The 19,572-nt window shown below is 67.6% G+C and overlaps 2 protein-coding genes across 2 annotated transcripts; both read left to right on the forward strand.

Annotated features, from left to right (window-relative positions):
* The first annotated feature begins 6,971 nt into the window (after positions 1–6,971).
* On the forward strand, positions 6,972–7,781 carry LOC138844252 (uncharacterized). Its single transcript, XM_070051553.1, has one exon. It carries the CDS (start codon positions 6,972–6,974, stop codon positions 7,779–7,781), a length of 810 nt encoding a protein of 269 aa, XP_069907654.1.
* Positions 7,782–14,590: 6,809 nt separating this feature from the next.
* On the forward strand, positions 14,591–16,969 carry BHLHE23 (basic helix-loop-helix family member e23). The gene has a single exon (XM_051829422.2). It carries the CDS (start codon positions 14,986–14,988, stop codon positions 15,646–15,648), a length of 663 nt encoding a protein of 220 aa, XP_051685382.1. The 5' UTR covers positions 14,591–14,985; the 3' UTR covers positions 15,649–16,969.
* The last annotated feature ends 2,603 nt before the right edge of the window (positions 16,970–19,572 follow it).

Consider the following 19,572-nt stretch of genomic DNA (forward strand, 5'->3'; position numbering starts at 1 on the left):
CTCTGGCCCCCGGGTGGGTCTGGCCAGTGAGGTCACAGAGGCGGGAGACCACAAGTGTTGATCTGGGGGTCAGGACCCAGCTTGGCTCCCTGTGACCGCTTGTCCCTGCCCCTTGGCCAGGACCCCCGGTTCCCCTCCCCCCACTCCTGTGGACCCAGGCTCCGTGAGCCAGGCTCGGCCTTCCCTGTGGGGGCTGTGTTGGGGCCAGCAGAAGATGAACTGGAGGCCACCCCAGGGTGTCTGGTTGTCACCCACGGCAGGGCAGGGACGGCCTTCCTGGGAGGGTGGCACTGGGAGGACCAAGGGGGCCCGGACAGGAGCTGCGGGCAGGGCCCAGGCAGCAGGGTGAGCCGGGGCTGCCTTCACCCAGCACCCACCCCTCCGATGAAGGAGACGAGGAGCCCAGCAGGGCCCCCTGTGGGGGAGGGGAGACAGAGGCCATCCCCCTGGCTGATGCGGCCAGCAGGCAGGGAGGCAGCCGTGCTGCAGGTGGGAGGGGCTGCCAGCAGGGGCGGGCTGCAGGTGCCGAGGGTGGGGAGCCCCGGGGCAGCTGCTTCCCGTGGTGTGGAGCAGCTGCCCCCAGGCAGCTGGTTAGCCCGTTTCCTGGAAGCTCCCGCTGGACCCCCGATGCGGGTTCAGGTGCGGCAGCTGTGTCTGAGATGTGGACCGCAGCCATTCCAGCAAACTTCGCACCCGCTCTCCTATTTATATCTGACCTGGATCCTCCACGCGACTCTCAGTGGGCAAGAGGCAGCTCCCGCGAGAGGAACGGGCACCCCACCCCACCCCACCCCCGGCCACCGCGAGCCTCGGCACACCGCGAGCATCTCCCAGCCACCGCGAGCATCTCCCGGCGCACGCCGGGTACCAGGCCCCAGTGCCCCTGACCCATCACTGCCCTGCACCCACGACCCTGAGAGGTGCTCCCCTCCCGGCAGCCAGCGCCCGGGCCTCGCAGGCTGGACACACTCAGTGGAGAGGCTGGGGTGTGTTCCTGCTGGAGCGATGGCCAGGCCACACAGGGCGGGACGCATGGCCTCCAGCAGCCGCCACAAGGGGCGGACACACAGCAACCAGCAGGGCAGCCCCGCCCCTTTGCCACTCCCTGCTCAGGCAGTGCCAGTGCCTGAGGGGGCAGGCGGAGGGGGAGGGAGGGGGCAGGCGGGGGGAGGGAGGGAGCAAGTGGAGGGGGAAGGAGGGGGCAGGTAGGGGGAAGGAGGGGGCAGGGGGAGGGAGGGGGCAGGCGGAGGGGGAAGGAGGGGGCAGGGGGAGGGGTAGGGAGGGAGCAGGTGGGGGGAGGGAGGGGGAAGGAGGGGGCAGGGAGGGGGAAGGAGGGGGCAGGTGGGGGGAGGGAGGGGAGAGGTGGGGGGATCGGGGCAGGTAGAGGGGCCTTGGGCCAGCATGGGCTCCCCGCTCCTCCTCTGCTGACGCTCTCCTCTTCCTCGGGCTCACTCAGACCCACACGCGTGTGCAAACATTCTCAATTCACAGATTCTGTAATACGCCGCCCTGGGAATGTTAGCTGGTCTGTGGAGATGATGAGAGCAGTGGTGATGTGGTGATGATGGTGATGATGATAGTGGGAGGGAGGGAGGGGGCAGGTGGGGGGAGGGAGGGAGCAAGTGGAGGGGGAAGGAGGGGGACAGGTAGAGGAGGAGGAGGGGGCAGGTGGAGGGGGAGGAGGGGGCAGGTGGAGGGGGAGGAGGGGGCAGGTGGAGGGGGAGGAGGGGCAGGTGGAGGGGGAGGAGGGGGCAGGTGGAGGGGGAGGAGGGGGCAGGTGGAGGGGGAGGAGGGGCAGGTGGGGGGAGCCCAGCCTGTCCCTGTGTGTGGCACCTGGAGGCTGGGGCTCCCTCCCAGAGCCTGCAGTGGGGAGGAGGGAGCTGCGGAGGCGCTGAGTCTTGGACCCAATGACCCTTCCATCACCTTCCCAGGAATCCCAGCAGCCATGCAGGTGTCCTGGCCCACAGTGGCCTCAGAGGCTGCCCCGATGGCAGTGCCCACGTGCCCCTCTGAGCCAGGAAGGCGCCAGCCCCCGGCCCCGGTACCGAGCACACGTCAGCATCGCAGGTGAGCCCTAGGCCACAGGGATGTGGATCAGCAGCAAGGACACCCCTGGGGGGTGGACAGATTGGCAACGGTGCGGCTCGGGACAGACCCCCGGCACCACGACCCCTGGCTGGTGGCCAATCCCAGCCTGGTCCCTGCCATATCCCCAGCTGGCGTTGCCTGGTAAGCCTGGCACAGGGCAGGACGGCACAGACCTGGTAGGAGCAGGGGTGCCGGGCATTGTCACCCTCAAGCCCTGGTGGCCCCAAGCACTGGTCTACAGGGCCCGTGAGGGTGTGCAGAGAACAACAGGTGGGCAGGGGCCTCCATGTGGGCAGCAGGGGCAACCGGACATCTGCCCCAGTCCAGCCCCATCGACGACCAGTGCCCGAGGCAGGCGGCATTGGGAGAAGCTGTGGTTCAGAGTGGCCGTGGATGAGCAGGGCCTGGGGCCCCTGGTGAGCAAGGGGCTCTGTGTCAGCCCTGCTCGGCCAGCGGCAGGCCGCAGGCAGGCTCTGGGGAGCCCAGGTATGCCGGTGCCACAGCTTCTAGAAAGTTCCGCCAAGCTGACTGGGGGCTTTCCTTCCCTTGAGGAAGACGTGGCTACGGGGGGGTGGGGTGGGGGGGAAAGGCGGGAGGTTGGACTCCGACACCTGGCACGGCAGTCACAGGAGGCTGCATGTGACAGGACGTGGGGGGCCCCGGGCAGCTCTACCGCGTGCACCTGCCCGGCTGAGCCACGTGCACCTGCCCGGACAGCTGCGCACGCACCAGCCAGCAGCAGGAGCTCTGAGATCCGACTCCCGCCAGCAGGTGCACAGCCTGAGCGGCAGCGCTGCCCAGCTGCGACCCCCGTCCCAGCCCCCACGCCCCAGGACCGAGGCTGGGCTCACCGCCGCTGCAGGCCACCTGGGAAGACAGAGCTACCAGCCCGAGCCTCGCCGGGGCCCTGGAGCCCTCTCACAGGATCCAGGGGCCCTGCTGCCTCCCTGGAGCCCTCTCACGGGATCCGGGGGCCCCGCCGCCTCCCTGGAACCCTTTCACGGGATCCGGGGGCCCCGCCGCCTCCCTGGAGGCCTCTCACGGGATCCGGGGGCCCCGCCGCCTCCCTGGAGCCCTCTCACGGGATCCGGGGGCCCCGCCGCCTCCCTGGAGCCCTCTCACGGGATCCGGGGGCCCCCGCCGCCTCGAGCACCCCGCCCTCCAGGGCCAGCAGAGTGAATGTGCTGCCCCCAACGAGCCAGTTACATTGTTACTTCCTGGTGCCGCAATCACAGCCTCCGGTTTCGATGCTACATCCAGGACGACTTTAAATCAGGGTGATTAAATGATTAGCTGTGAACTACGACAAGCCAGCACACGCGCCCGCCTTCCCCGAGTGCTGGGTCCCGGGTGCGACTGCGGGAGCCGGGGCCACGCCTTCACTCTGCCATGGTCGCCCCAGGCCCTCTCTCGGCTTCCACGGCTTGGAGGGTGAGGCCCCTCTGGGGGCCCCGGTGCAGCACAGCCTCTGGGCAGAGCCGCTTTGCCCTGAGGCCGGGCGGAGCCCGCAGCACCGCCTTCCTCTTAGGCTTCGTCCTCCCGAGCACCGGATGGCGGCCGTTCCGCCGGCGCCCCTGTGCAGCGCAGGGCCGTCTGAGCAGCAGCTGGCGTCGGATTAGTGTGGTTCAGACACCCCCCGAAGCGGCGCTGGCCGGGGCGCGGCTCCCTCCGGGCTGGCCCCTGTCCAGGCTGGGCATGGGCTCGGAAAGCCAGGACGGCCATTGAGCCTCCTGGGAGCGGAGGTCCCAGGGTCCCCCATCGGCCGACCACAGCCCCTCCCGGCAGAGGTGGCCGCCCCACCCCAGCTGCTGGCTCTGCCCCGGGGCTGTCCCCACCAGGCCTTCACAGCCCAGAGCAGGGAGAGAAGGGGCACTCAGCTGCCCATGCCCGGCGGGGGCCCTGTCAGACAAGGTAATGTGGCCGACGGCAGGGGCCCACAGCACTGCTGTGGGCTGTCCCCACCTGGGCGGGGCCGAGGGGGCGCTGGGAAGGGGTGACTCGGCCCCCGCACGGTGTGCGTTTGAGTTGCTGCTTAATGTGGTTCAAGTCAAGCCGCAAATCACTGCTGGGCAGTGCACCGCTCCCCTCCATGGCGCGCAGTCCCAGTCAAAATGCAGAAGAGCGGCCAGCCGGGCCCGGAGCCACGAGGCCACGTGTGTCCCCGCAGCCCCTGTGTGCGTCCTGCCCACCCCCAGCGCCATAGGAGGCTGCTCGGAGCAGGCCCCTTGGCACACACTGATGGGGTGGGTCCCTCGGGAGTGCGTCTGCCTCCCAGGGCACCTCCACTTTACCCGGGCAGGCGCGGCCCCGGCCACGCACCCGGGCCACGGCAGTGCCAGCAGCACAGACGCCCACCTGGAGCTGGCCTGCCCCGCCGGACTCTGCGCAGGGAGAGGCGCAGGCAGCCACGCCCTCCACTCCGCACTGCCCTCAGCCTCGAGCCACAACACCCAACCGCGGGGAGACCGTGCAGAATCTCCGCACAGCTGTGGCAGAGCCGGGAGCCACGTGTGGGCGCTTGTGAGCTGGAGGCCCCTGACGGACCCTACGGGATGGGCGACATGTTGCCCTGGGGAAGGCACGCAGGGGCAGGAGGCAAGACACACCCAGAGCCAGTGGCCGCACACACGCTGTGCACACGCGTGAGCACACGCACGGCCCGTGTCAAACCCACCAGGAGTGGCTCCTTCCTGCAGGCTGGTCGCGGCCTCTCCGGGTCATCTTCCAACATGGACGTCCAGGGGACCTGGGGCCTGGGATGAGCTGACATCCCTGCCCAGTCCCCCCGCGGCTCCCCAGCCCCCCGGGCCCCTCTCTGCGAGCCTGGAGCGGGGGGGGGGGGGCAGAGCCGGCCGGGCTCCCGCGCTGGGCAACATTGTGGTTCCTGTCAGCCAAAGCTTCTCCCGGGCGAGGCAGCCCTGAGACGGGGCACGGCTGCCCTCTGACCGCCGGCGTGGCACGCTGTTCGTCAGTATGGGTGCGCGTTGGTTATTACGTGTTCTATGTTATTTATTATGTGTGGTGTTTATTATTGTATGTTGTGTGTTTATTATTGTTGTATGTTCATTATGTTGTTTGTTGTTTACTATTATGTGTTGTATGTTTAGTATTATGGTACATGCTATTTATCATTATATGTTGTATGTTATCTATCATTCTGCATTGTATGTTGTCTATACACATCACATGTTTATTATATGTTGCACGCTGTTACATCCTACATGTTGTTTACTATGTCGTATGTTTGTGTTGTATGTTGTGTGTTCATATTTTGTATGTTTATTATGTGCTATATTTTGCTTGTTACATGATGTATGTTGCCTATCATATGTTGTGTGTTTATTGTTAGATATTGTGTGTTGCTTGTTATTAGGTGGTGTGTGTCATTTATGGTTTTGCGTTGTGGAACTGGGCTAAGGGAGGGATCCCCTCCCCCAGCCCCTCTTCCTCCCCTCTCTCCTGCCTCCCCCACACCCCCCAGGTGGCTCAGGCCGGGAGCCGGACTCCCTCACCTGTGTGTCCAGGTCCCGTGCCCCACAGCTGCTGTCCAGAAACCCTTAGCACGTCTTGACAGCCTCTGTGGGGACCCAGCGGGAAGCCACCCGGCGCCCCAGCCCCAGCCTCGCGAGGAAGCCACCCGGCGCCCCGGCCCCGGCCTCGCGAGGTGCAAGGGGCAGCCTGGAGGCAGGCCTGGCGCCACGCGGCTCCCAGCAGCTGCTGTTGGGAGCCCGGAAGCTGGCGCTGAGACCAGGCCCGAGCCGGCAGCAGGGGGCTGGCACCCAGCAGGAAAAGCCCCAGGGGACAGAGCTGCAGCCACTCCACGCCCACGCGGCTGCGCCATCTCTCAGTTGCCACGTGGTGCCGTCCTCACCCCGGAACCTCAGAGGGGCTTCGCTGGGGTCCCCGCTGCCGACGCCGTCAGGACGAGGTCGAGCTGGAGCGGGAGGGCTCTGACCCAGGGGCCGGGGTCTTGTGGAAAGGGGAGATTACGGCACAGGCACGCACACGGGAGTGACCACGTCAAGACCGAGGCCGCCCCGACCTCTGCACCCCCAGGGATGCCAGAAGTAGGGAGGGGCTGGGCACCGACACCTTCGCCTCGCCTGCCTGACCTCAGAGCTGGGAGATCATGGGGTCTGTGTTCGAGCCGCCTGGGCCCCGGCACACTCACAGCCTCTCAGCCCAGCGGCTGCCCTGTGGCAGCTCAGGTCGGCACAAGGCGAGGACAAACTGCGTCCCCCTGCCAGCCCCGCCCCACACCGCGCTCCGCTCCGGCTCCATGGCGCAGGCGGCTGCCAGCACAGGGCTGCAGGGAGGACACAGCGGTGCCCGGCCAAGCCGTTGTCCTTGGCCCCGCATGGCCACGTCAGCCCAGTGGCGGCCAAGGCTGGGCGGGTGGCCCAGAGCCCTCACTGCTCCCAGGCCGCTCGGCCGGCCTCGAGCCTCCTTCCTCCCAAGCAGCCCTGGACCAGACCTTTGAAGTCCCTCAGGGCCCAGGGACGCTCCTGACAGGCCGTGGAGCAGCAGCAGGGGGCTGCGTCGGCAGTGGAGCAGCCGGGACTCGAACCGACGTCCATACGGGCACCTTAGCTGCTACGCCACAGCGCTGGCCCGGAGAAAAGCTTTTACACTAACAAGCAGCGCTGAGAACCCACCCAGCTCTGCCGCCGACACGGAAGGCAGGAGAGGACCCCAGGCGCGTTGGGGTCACCGCAAAGGAAAACAGCGGCCGACAGAAGAGGTGTGGGTGATGCAGCCACGGCTCCCAGGGCCACTGTTTAGGGAGACCATGGAGAGCGCAGGGTCTGCACACTGTGCTGTGCAGGGAAATGTGTGACGGAGGCAGCACCACGGGGTAGGGGGAGCCAAATGGGAAGCGTGCGATGCTCCTGGACCAAGTGCCACCAGACCTGGACCACGTGCCACCAGACCTGGACCACGTGCTGCCAGACCTGGACCAAGTGCCGCCAGACCTGGACCAAGTGCCACCAGACCTGGACCACATGCTGCCAGACCTGGACCAAGTGCTGCCAGACCTGGACCACATGCCACCAGACCTGGACCACGTGCCGCCAGACCTGGACCACGTGCTGCCAGAAGTCAAAGATGCATATTGTGGGGTCGGCATTGTGGTGCAGCTGCATCAGAGCCCCCAAAGCCTCCACCAGAGCCCCATCCCCATCAGAGCCCCATCCCCATTAGACCCCACCCCCGCAAGGGCCCCACCCCCATCAGAGCCCCACCTCATCAGAGCCCCACCCCCATCAGAGCCCCATCCCCATCAGACCCCACCCCCGCAAGGGCCCCACCCCCATCAGAGCCCCCACACCCCCATCAGAGCCCACCTCATCAGAGCCCCACCCCCATCAGAGACCCACCCCATCAGGCCCCACCCCCATCAGAGACCCCCACCCCCTCCAGAGCCCCACCCCCATCATAGCCCCATCCCCATCAGACCCCACCCCCGCAAGGGCCCCACCCCCATCAGAGCCCCCACACCCCCATCAGAGCCCCACCTCATCAGAGCCCCACCCCCATCAGAGACCCACCCCATCAGGCCCCACCCCCATCAGAGACCCCCACCCCCTCCAGAGCCCCACCCCCATCAGGGCTCTCCCACCCCCTCCAGAGCCCATCCCATCAGGCCCCACCCCCGTCAGGGCCCCCATGCTCTCGTCAGAGCCCACCCCTGAGTCCCAGCTCCTCTGCTCCCCCCAGCTCCCTGCTAACGCACGTGGGGACTTAAGCATTTGGGCCCCTGCCACACACGCAGGGGACCCAGACGGGTTCTTGGTTCCTGGCTGAGCCTGGCGCAGCCCCGGATGTTACAGCCATTTGGGGATGAACCAGCAGATGGAAGGTCTGTCACTCTGCCTTTCAAATAAACGAATTCATCTTTGTGGGGAGCAACCGAGACTAGACTAAATTACTGGAACTGCTAAGACTAACTCTATGCACCTGATCTCCCATCATATGGCGCTGAGAGGGAGTAAACAACTTCCACACAGCTGCCTCACCAATTCGACTAACAAGCTGCAGGAGCTGATCCTGCTCCTGATTGGAGGAGAGCAGCGTGCTCGGCGTGTGGGCAGCAGAGTTGGGATTGGTGGAAGAGGACTATAAAGGAGGAGAGAGACAACATGCACCAGGAACATCTGAGGAACCCCTGAGAGAGCCGGCCGGTGGTGTGCCGCTCCTCCACGGAAGCGGGGAAAGCGGCGGGGGTGCCGCCCCTCTGCGGAGGTGGAGGGGCCGGCAGCAAACCCGGGAAGGGCCGGGGAGAGAACAGCGCAGGGTCCAGTGTCGTTCCTCCACGAGTGGGGGAGCGACAATCTTTAAAAGAAGACGACGCACGTCATAAGCTGACCCCCTGGAAGCGGAGCAGAGGAGTGGCTGACCAGTGAGCCAAGAGTGAGAATGGGATCTCTCGGGCCGACCAACTCACAGTCAAGAAGCGGCTCTGAGCCCGCAAGCCACTGAGACCTGAGCCGCGGAAACGCGGGTCACTTCGGGAGACTGGGTCCCACGGCAGGGGGCGTCGTCCGCACACACCCAGCTCCAGCTCCTGGGGACGGCTCCCGCCTCTGCGGCACGAACAGAGACGCCTGACAACACCCTCGGGTGCAGAAGATACCGGGGTCCGAGCACACGCCAGGACTTGCATCTGCCCGGCTGTGCCAGGTCCCTGGCCCCAGAGCCCAGGGCAGGCGGTGGCTGACAGGGACCACATGGCCTGGTGGACAAGCCCGTGTCTGAGGGTTCAGCCACCTGCCTCAACACAGAGGCACTGACCCTGGGCAGTCCTTGCAAGGCCACTCAGCAGCCCACTGACCAGGGCTGTGTCCCCTGCACTGACCAGGGCCGTGTCCCCCAGACTGACCAGGGCTGCGTCCCCTGAGCTGACCAGGGCCATGTCCCCTGCGCTGACCAGGGCCGTGTCCCCTGCGCTGACCAGGGCTGCGTCCCCTGCACTGACCAGGGCTGTGTCCCCTGAGCTGACCACGGCCGTGTCCCCTGCACTGACCAGGGCTGTGTCCCCTGCGCTGACCAGGGCTGTGTCCCCTGAGCTGACCAGGGCCGTGTCCCCTGCACTGACCAGGGCCGTGTCCCCCGAGCTGACCAGGACTGTGTCCCCTGCACTGACCAGGGCTGTGTCCCCTGCACTGACCAGGGCCGTGTCCCCCAGGCTGACCAGGGCTGTGTCCCCTGAGCTGACCGCGGCCATGTCCCCTGCACTGACCAGGGCCACGTCCCCCGGGCTGACCAGGGCCATGTCTGGTGGCCATCACAGCCTGGATGAGGGTCAGCCTCCGAGTGGGCTCCCAGTCCCAGGCACAGTGGCTGCCCCGCTGTGTGCACAGCCCGAGAGACACGAGCCCCGCTGGACCTGTACTGGGCCCTGCACCGTGGACAGCAGGGCTCGGTCAAAGCCCAGCTTGGAGAAGCCGACCCGCTCCCAGCTGCCTCTCCAGGGGACCCCAGGCTGGGGACCCTCTGGGCCTGCGGAGCTCCGGGGGGCACGGGGGTGAGGAGGCCCGAGGGCAGCGGGCAGGTGGGGCCGGGCCGCCATCGTCCCGGCAGGACCTCGCTCGCCTGCGGGGCGGGCGCCAGGCCAGGCCTCGGTTTCCTTCCTCTGGACAATGAGGGCTGGGCCCTGACCTCGTCTTAGCCTGGGGCCGCGGGCCGCGCCCCGCCTGGGAAGGGTCTCCCCACTGTGCCCCTGAGAACTGCGGGAAGAGCTCCACAGGTGGACTGGGGCAGGCGCACCCTGCACAGCCCCCACCGGCCACCCTCACGCCGCACCCGGCTGCTCCACAGGGTGGGGGCCTAAGGTGCAAGCTGGGCTCCACAGCCAGCGGTGCAGCCACTCAAACCCAGGGGCCTGCTGCCCCCTGGTGGCCAGGAGGAGAACTCCAAGTCCCCTACTCCCCCCAGCCTGTGACTGTTGGGGGTTGGGGGGCTCACTGGGGGCCACCAGCCTGTCCATGCCCTCCCCATGGGTGCCCCTCCTGCCCTGCCCAGGCCCCGCCTGTGGTGCCCAGTGAGAGCCCCTGTGTCTGCTCAGAGCAGCTGGGCGACAGCAAAGGTGGACAGAGTGAGGGCAGCCCCAGGGTGGCCCGGCAGGACCTTAGGCACAGGAAGGGAAGGAGGAGGCCAGGATGGCAGCTGCGCCGCTGGGGACCATGTGGCACAGGTGGGCGTGGCCACACTCGAGGCATAGCACACCCACTGCCCAGCCCACGGTGGATCCTGGCAGCCACCAGAGGCCACGGGGGCCGCCCTTGCTTCGAACAAGGGGGGGCCAGCTCTGCCCTGGGGAGGAGCAGCCAAGCATCGCGGCCTGGGGCAGTGACCGGGGTGGGACTGGAGCGGGGAAGGGGCCGTGGACTTTGAGGCTGCAGGTGCCTGTGGGCCAGGTCTCCGTCCAGCAGCAGGACCCGGTCGGGGGCTGCGGGCGTCGAGAAGGTGAAAGCCGCCACGCCCAGCGCCTGCCCGGGTCTCTGCCATGCGGGTCAAGGGTCACCGGTCAGCGAGACCCGGGGAAGGCAGAAGCCGACAGCTGGGCTGGACAAGGAGGGAGCCGAGGCCGGGAACAGCGCAGTGGAGCTGGGGTGGGGGAGGTGCCCAGGGCGGAGAGTTCAGTGCCCCTCCCCCAGGTCTCTCTGAGCAGTGAGCCTGGGACGGGGGTGAGAAGAGGCAGACGGGACCCTGCCCTCTGCAGGTGAGGGCCCCGGGCACAGCCCTCCCCACACACAGGTGCCGAGCCACGGGGAACCTCAGCAAACGAGGGTGCCGTGGAGCCTCGCGCCGCCCGGAAGGTCCAGCGTGGAGGCTGAGGCGGCACGAGGGGCCCACCCACCCCCGCGAGCCTCGGGGCCTCTGACGTGCAGCCCTGCATGTCTGGGGACCTGCTGCCCACGGCGTCTCGGGAGTGAGACCAGGAATCAGCGGTCGCCGGCAGCCAGAGCACTGGGAGGCCACGGGCAAAGCGGACGGCCACGGTGGGGCTCGCGGACACGGGCGGAGCAGATTTGAAAGGGTGAGGGGCAGCCATGGAAGTGAGGAATATTTTTTACTAATGAAACCATAAAGGCAGCTGGTCCAGAGGTGTGGGGTGCAGACGAAGGGGCAGCACCGGCCTCGCCTGTGAGAGAGGAGAGCTCGTGCCCGGCACCTGCCGAGGACACGCGTGTGAGCTACGATGCGTGTGAGATACGACACGTGTGAGCTACGATGCGTGTGAGATACAATGCATGTGAGCTACAACACGTGTGATAGGATGCATGTGAGATATGACACGTGTGAGATACGACACGTGTGACAGGACACATGTGAGCTACGACACATGTGAGACACGACATGTGTGATAGGATGCATGTGAGCTACGACACATGCGAGACACGACACGTGTGACAGGACGTGTGTGAGCTACGATGCGTGTGAGATACGACATGTGTGAGATACAATGCATGTGAGCTACAACATGTGTGACAGGACATGTGTGAGCTATGACACATGTGAGACACGACATATGTGATAGGATGCATGTGAGCTACGACGCATGTGAGCTACGACACATGTGAGACACGACACGTGTGACAGGACATGTGTGAGCTACGACGCGTGTGAGCTACGACACGTGTGAGACACGACACATGTGTCAGGATGCGTGTGAGCTACGACACGTGTCAGATACAACGTGAACGAAGAAGCAGCAGAAATCAGCGCAGCACTGAGACAGAAGTGAACTCGAAGCTAAAAGCAGATTTTGTGAAGATCAATGACCCTAGCGAACCCTGGAGGGGACAGTTCCCGGTACCCGCGGCTGAGGCGGCGCTGGCCCCGGACACCCCGAGGGCGGGAAATCAGCTCCGGGCTGCCCGCAGCTGGGGGACCGGCGGTAAACGGCCGGGTGCTCGGGAGACAACCCAGCGGCCGGCCGCGCCCTCGACGGTGACCTTCCCAGACGGGAGCTCCGGCAGCTCCCACCCGGCAAACCGCACTCGGGTCTCGCCGGGGCGGAGCAGGGGACATGCTGTGGCTGCTCCTGTGACACCGGCGTCACCGGACTCCGAACGCCGGCAGGAAACACGGCAGGAGCGAGAGAGGCCGGCGGCCAGGAAGTGCTCTCCAGAGAGGCAGGACAGGGCCGGCGCCGGGGCACAGCGGGCAAAGCCGCCGCCTGCAGTGCCGGCATCCAGAGGGGACGGCTCAAGTCCCGGCTGCTCCGCTTCCGATGCAGCTCCTTGTTAACGACCTGGGAGAGCAGCAGAGGACGGCAAGTGCTGGGGCCCCTGCGCCCCTGCTCCTGGCTCCCGGCTCCAGCCTGGCCCAGCCCCGGCCTTTGCAGCCATCTGGGGAGTGAGCCAGTGGATGGAAGACCTCGCTCTCTCTGCAAGCCCCCAACTCTACTTTTCAAAATAAACAAATAAATCTTTTTAAAAATCAAAACCTGAAACACAAAGGCAGCCGCGGGGCCCCGCCCCAGCCCCTGGAGCAGCGGGCAGGGAGGGGTGGGTGTTCCGGTGAGGACCTGGACAAGGGCTGGACAAGGGCGGGCCCTGGGCCTGGCCTCCCCCTCCTTCCCCAGGAGCTGCACTCTGGGGCTTGGTGGGGGTCTCTCCTGAGACCTCGCCCCAGAAGGAGCCACCCACATCCCGGCACCCTGCTTGACCTTTCACCTTTCACCCTCAGGACACACCCCGGAGGAAGCCAAGGCGCCCTCAGAGCTGGGGGCCGGAGCCAGGCCAAGCCCCACCTGCTGAGCTGAGACAAATGGCACAGGAAGCGTTTGTGACCCGGGCCGGCGGCATCCAGGGCTGGGCAGCGGCCTCTGGGAATTCGTGAGGGCGGGCTTGGGGCTGCCGGTTGTTTATTTTCTCTCTGGGTAAGCCCACCCCAGAGCCACCTGCAGGCTGTCCTGTGAGGACCAACCCCACCGGACAGATGTAACCAGACCAGAAAGGCCGAGTGCCCGGCTGGGCAGACACCTCCGGGGCCAGGTGCGCACTGGACGGCACCCGCGGTGACCACGCCTCAGTAGAACGCAGGGGCAGCCTGGTCCCTCCACCACGCCCGCCGGGCGCAATCTCCCAGGCAGCCAGCAGGGGGCGCCATCAGACCAAAAAGGCCGCCTCTCCCTGCAGCTGGCCGGGGCTTCACTTCAAGACTTGTAGGGGGGCCCAACGCTGCCGGCATCAGGGAGGCCCCGCCCTGGGACGCCCACCCGGGCCCACCCAGCCCTCTGCCCCTCCAAGGTCGTGGACTAACTGGCGGAAGGCACCCAGCCAGTCCAGAGCCAGGCCCTGCCCTGGAGGGAGAGCTGGGGGAAGCGCCCCCCCACAGGGCATCGGAGCACTTCCCCAGCCTCCTGCTCTTCCAGTAAAGGCCCTGCCCTGTCGTGGCTCCAGTGGTCCTGCAGGCCCCACCCGGCTCTGCTGTCCCTCCACAGCCCCCACCTGGCCCCTTGGCCCAGCGGCCACCCACCCACCCAGCAGACCTGGCCAACAGCCACAGCCTCCACACCCAGCACTCCACCAACTGCCCACCCGCACAGCAGCCCAGCAGGCACCCGGGAGGCTGTCTCTCTCACATCTCAAGCAGGGCCCTGCACGCGCTGGCCCTGCCCTCCTGGCCGGCTCGTTTCTCTTGAGGCCGGGAGCAAGGCCCGATCTCAAGCTCCCGTCTCCCTGCACTGCCCACCTGCAGGACTCCCTGGGTGCCAGACACTGCTGGGCTTCCAGAACCTTCCAACGCACACAGCTCATCCACCCACTCCACACCTGTGCGCCAGACACCTGCTCACCTCGCACAAAGAAGCAGCACCACACAGGTCCCCTCCCTCTGCTGTCCTCTCCCGGGGGCACCCGGAGGATGAGGGGCCGAGGGGCTGTGCCAGGGTCCCACAGGGGGCGGGTAGAGGTGCCGCCTCTGGGGGAAGCCCCCAGCTCCCTTTTGTCCCCTGACTCTGAGAGGGGTGGCCCATGCCCGGTGCGCACTCACCACCCCACTGCCTCTCCAGGAAGGGCTGAGGGGGGTGGCACCCTGGGGACTCTGGGAGCAGGGTGACAAAGAGCAGGGTCTCAGGCGGGGTCTAGCCTCCACTCCCCCGGGGAGAAGCCCCCACTTCGCTCCACCTGTCAGGCAGCTGGGCTCTAGTCCCCGCCTCCCTCTCCAGGGACTCCGCCCACCCTCACCGGGTGGTGTTCCACAAGGGGCAGGGGTGGGAGGAGGGGATGGATCTCAAAATCCACACCAGGAACCTGGCTGATGCCGCGCGGGGCCCCTGCAGGGAGTTCAGGGGTGCGACACAAGCCAGGGGTAGGGGACCCACCCCAGTCTCCCAGCCCCAGGTGTGCCCCACCCCGAGCCACAGAGCCCTGCTCCCCAAGAGGAGGCCTGGGGAGGCGCCGGGCCGGGCGGCCCTTTCACCGAAATTACAAAGAGCTGGATCCCGCAGCCCCAGCCCCACCTCCAATCACCCCACTGAGCACGCACCTGTCCCGCGCTGCGCGCCCGCAGCGTCCGCGGCGTCCCGGGTGCTGCTGGCTTCCCGCTCCGGGCTGGCGGGGACCAGGCCGAGCGACGCGGGAGCGCCCTGGGGACGCGAGCGTTTTGAGGCGGCGGCCCCGGGGGACGCGGCGAGGCAGGCGAGGAGCCCGCGAGGCCGCTCGATCCGCGCGCTCGGGGCAGAGGCCGTGGCCAGCGCCCCTCTGATTGGGCGGCCGCGAGGTCCCAGGGGGCGCCTCCGCGGCTTAAACGCGAAGCGGGGGCGGAGGGGAGCTAAAGCCCGCCCCCGGGCCGGGCCCTGGCGCCGCGGCGGGGAGGGGAGGACGCGAGGCCGGCGCTGAGGCTCCGGGACCGGCAGAGCGCGGGACGCGCCCGCAGAGCGGGGCCATGGCCGAACTCAAATCGCTGTCGGGGGACGCGTACCTGGCGCTGAGCCACGGCTACACGGCGGCGGGCCTGGCCTACGGGGCGGCCCGGGGGCCCGAGGCGGCCCGCGGCTACTGCGCGCCGGGCCCGGGCGGCGACCTCCCCGCGGCGCCCGCGCCGCGCGCCCCGGCCGAGAGCAGCGGCGAGCAGAGCGGCGACGACGACGCCTTCGAGCGGCGGCGGCGGCGGCGCGGGCCCGGGGGCGCGGCGGACGCGCGGCGGCGGCCCCGGGAGCAGCGCTCGCTGCGGCTCAGCATCAACGCGCGCGAGCGGCGCCGCATGCACGACCTCAACGACGCGCTGGACGGGCTGCGGGCCGTGATCCCCTACGCGCACAGCCCGTCGGTGCGCAAGCTGTCCAAGATCGCCACGCTGCTGCTGGCCAAGAACTACATCCTCATGCAGGCGCAGGCGCTGGACGAGATGCGGCGCCTGGTGGCCTACCTCAACCAGGGCCAGGGCCTGGCCGCGCCCGTCGCCGCGGCGCCCCTGGCGCCCTTCGGCCAGGCCGCCGCCGTGTACCCGTTCTCGGCGGGCGCCGCGCTGGGGCCCTGCCCGGACAAGTGCTCCGCTTTCTCCGGGGCGCCCTCGGCGCTCTGCAAACACTGCGCCCAGAAGCCGTGATGGCGCCGGCGTGCCCGCCCTCGCGTTTGCGCTTCCCCGGTGGCCGTCGCCGCACCCAGGCCCGGAGGTGGCCGCCGACCTCGCTTCCAACAGCTGCGCGACCGACGATTAGGGGCGGCGGGGAGCGAGCGGCCCGCCCAGGCACACTGGACGCAGCCGGAGCTCCGGGCTCCGGAATCCGCGCCCGGGAACTCGCGGCCGCTGGGCACCCCTCCCCATATCCGCTGGGCGTTGCGGGGAGGGGGGAAACGTTGCGGGCGGCGAGAGGTTCGACGTGCGCCTTGGGGCACCGCCGCCCACCGCCCAGGAGAAGACCCGGAGGGTGGCCCGGTCTAACGACGGCGTGGGGCGCGCGGACTGAGCGGGCACAGAGCACGGCCCGCGTCGCCAGACACCTGCGTGGCCGCGGTGCGCCGGACCCGATCCCGGGAAGGAGCTGCGCAGGATGCGGGAGACGCGGGAGGGGGAGCGCCTCGGGCTTTTCCAAGCCTGCATTTGCGTCCTGAAGCCTGCGGGACTTCCCCCTAATCCGCCCGGACTCCCCTACCTGGAGCTGCGGGGACCCCGCTTGGCGCGTCCTCCTCCTGAGGGGCCATGCACGAGGGTCCTGTGCCCCGCGCCCGCTTGGCCCTGGAGGGTCCGCGGAGGGCCAGGTCCAGTCCAGGGACCACAGAAAGCCCCCTCCCACCAACCGCCCCGCATTTCTGGGAAGGAGGCCGGGCCATGGTGAGTACCGGCGGTGGCGGCGTCTCCTCTAGGGTCGGTGTGGGATCTGTCGCTTGGCGCAGCCGGGCCCGCCTCCGTGGCCCGGGAGGAGCTGTCCGGGGCTTGAGCCGAAGCTCCAGGAACCGGAGCTCTGCTGCGCTAATGCGGCCGCAGGGGCCAGAGCGCTTCGTGTGCGTGAGGGCGGCTCAGAGCCCTTTTGAAGCGCGGTGAACCTGCCCCGGGGTGAACCTGCCCGGGACGACCTCGCCCGGTGTGGCTCTGCTTTCTCCAGGCGGCGTCTGCACCTGCGGCCCCGGTGGCTGAGGCGGGGCAGGGGCAGGGAGCTGGGTTCAGTTCTGCAAGCTGCTTATCAAACTAGCAGCTCGGTCGTCACTTCTCCTCGAATCCCGAGTGTTTGGCGCATTTATATTCGGAAGAAAGCACTGGCTTTCAACTTATTTTTCAAAAGTGATACAATTAAATCTCAATAGCGAATTCCATAGTGTGCATTTGTGACTGATTCACAGCTTCAGTGTCGCCTCCCCCGCCCGCTTCTACACCAGACCCGGGCTCTGGGAGCTCACGGCTCGGCGGAGGAAGCTGAGGGGCGGAGGCTGTCCCCTCCCTGTGTGGCAAGAAGCCGCCCCCTCCGCAGAACCTCTTCCCCGACGCACCCACACGCAGAGCTGTTTGCCCGCTGTCCTGTGTGCCCTTGGCTGGGGCGGAGTGTGTTCCCAGCAGCTGGCCCCTCCTAGAGCCGCTGGCTGTGCAACCCCGCGGCATCTGCTTGTGGAGAGCCGTGAGGTCGGTCCGTGCCGTGGCTCGGGTCTACGCCGCCGGCTTCCTGCTCGGAGACACCCCCCCCCTCGTGCCGGTGTGCCGACTGCAAGCGCCTGGGGGCCTGGCTGCCTCTGCACCACGGCTGGGTGCTCCTGCAGGTGCCCACAGAGCCCTTCGTCACCACGCATCCACCAAGCCGCTGGGAGCCAGCGTTTCGGCAACACCAGGGAGAGAGCTAAACGGGAGAGGGCTTTGGGGCAGCTGGGATGAGGCTGCCCACTGGACCCGCTCCCCGCCCTTTCCCCCCGGGCCTGGATGTGCAGGCCGTGCTGCGTGCAAGGCAGCCTCTGGGCTGTGGGGACACCCCCGCCCTGTGGGCCAGCGTTCGCCGTGCCGACAGGAGAGGGGGCTTACCTTTCAACTTCCCTAGCGGCCTCGTAGACGCTGAATAAAAGCAGGTGAAGTCGGTTTTCAGTGTTAGCTCGTATTTGTCCCGGCAGCCCCAGGCGGCGGCGTCTCAGCATCAGCCGACTTCACGACGTGGATGCGACCTTGCACCCTTGCTGGTTCCAAGGCTGCAGAACCCACACGGGCCCTGCGCACGGCCCGGCTCCGTCCAGGTCGCGTCCAGGCCGCTGCAGAAAACACCCCCAAGGGCCCTCGGTGGGTTCCCAGGAGACGCCCGCCGCCCCAGGAGTCCCAGAGGCTGCTCGCACTTGCTCCTCTCCCAGGCCGGGCTCCCCGCTCTGTCTCGGTGCAGCCGAGGCCGACAGCCTCCATCGGCGGGGTGGCAGCCGCGTGCCTGCTGGCTCCACAAGTGGTCCAGCCTCACATTGGCCAACCACACCCAAGCACAGGGGGCAGCAGGCTTGAAGGGGGATCCCGGGAGGTGGCCTTGGGTCTCCCTCACCCCTGTGGGGCCAGGGTCGCCTCCGCTGTTGAACAGGCAAGGGGCAGGCTGCCGCTGGAGCAGCTCACAGACCCTGCCCCCGCCGCTCGGTGGGAAGGGGCTTCTCTGCAGAGCCTGCTGGCTCCCAGGAGTCCCCTGCAGGGGTCAGAGACCAAGGTCCCACACCGTCTCCGTCTCCACTCACTTCTGCTGGCTGTGGCCGCCGGCTCTCCCCAGGGCTCCCCCAGCTCGAGGGCGGGACAGGGAGTGGCACAGAGCAGAGACAAAAGTGGGGACTCGGCCTCCCTGTCCTCCTTCCTGGCTTCCTCTTTGCTGTCGCCCTGGCACCCGCGCCTGCCTACCTGGCCTGCACAAAACCGAACAGCGTGAAGCGGGTTTGCCGGTCTATCTGGCCAGGCACGGTGGCCACCGTGGTGCCCAAGACACTTTGCACCCAGCCCGGAAACTCCCTGGCTTCCAGTCCCAGGCAGGACGGCTGATGGAGCCCCCCAGGGCTGGGCCCGCGCCCTGGGCCTGCCCCACCTGGCTTCCTCCTGCTAGGCCACACGAGCACGTGGTGGGCCCTCTGCAGCTGTTGGCTTCCCCCTGCTCGCGCGGCACACCCCATCCCAAGGTTGGGACCGTGTCTCCGGTGACCAGAAGCCCTGAGGAAGTGCCGTCTGCCTCCCAGGGAAGCTGCTGGGCACTGGGCCCAGAGCTGGCTTCACCAGACCTGTGTCCAGCTGGGGACTGTGACCCAGGAGGCCCCTCGAGGGCAAAGCCTTCCTCAAAGGGCGGGCGACATGCACACATCTCCTGCCGGCCCATGGAACTCCGCGGCAGCCGCCCAGCGGTGGCCCTGAGCCCCGGTTAATCCAGCGCAGGGCGATTACAGCAATTTGATAATGTGAATTTGTTTGTGATACATCTCTCGTCTTTAATCGCTCTGTGCACCCCATTCGAAGGGATGGAGATGGGGGTGGGGGGAGGGATTTGCGACGTATTAACTCATTTCTGCAGCAACTGCCTCTCCGAACTGGGGACCTCGGCGCAGGCTCCATCCCCGGAGGGCTGTGTTCTGCAGCCGGGGTGACCGCGTGTGCACACAGGAGCAACGCCCGGGTCCCTGCTTCTGCTGGCAGACGCCGTGCAGCCTCAGGGACATAGAAAACCCGCTCTGGGTGGCTGGGGGGGGGCGGAGTTATCCTGGAGGTTGTGTGAGGGGAGGGTGCTTGTGCAGTGGCACCTGCGTTGCCCGGACAACACCAGCCTTACCTGAGTGAGGCCGCTCCCCAGCTGCACACGGACGGCCGTAGCTGTCCCAGCAAGGCCTCCACAGATGGGGCCCAGAGGCTCTGGGCAGCCACCAAGCGTCCTCCGAAGCCTCCCTGAGCTCGGGCATCCAGAGCTGTGGCCCTGCCCCCGTGGGGCTTCCTGCTTCCTGGCCGTGGACAGCACGGGAGCCGCAGCACCCCAAGAGCAAGGTGACCGCCTGCACGTCCCCGTGGTGTGGGCAGAGCCACGACAGCCCCCGAACCCGCCCGAGGCCC

The sequence above is a fragment of the Oryctolagus cuniculus genome, chromosome 11 (assembly GCF_964237555.1).
Source record: "Oryctolagus cuniculus chromosome 11, mOryCun1.1, whole genome shotgun sequence".
NCBI lineage: Eukaryota > Metazoa > Chordata > Mammalia > Lagomorpha > Leporidae > Oryctolagus > Oryctolagus cuniculus.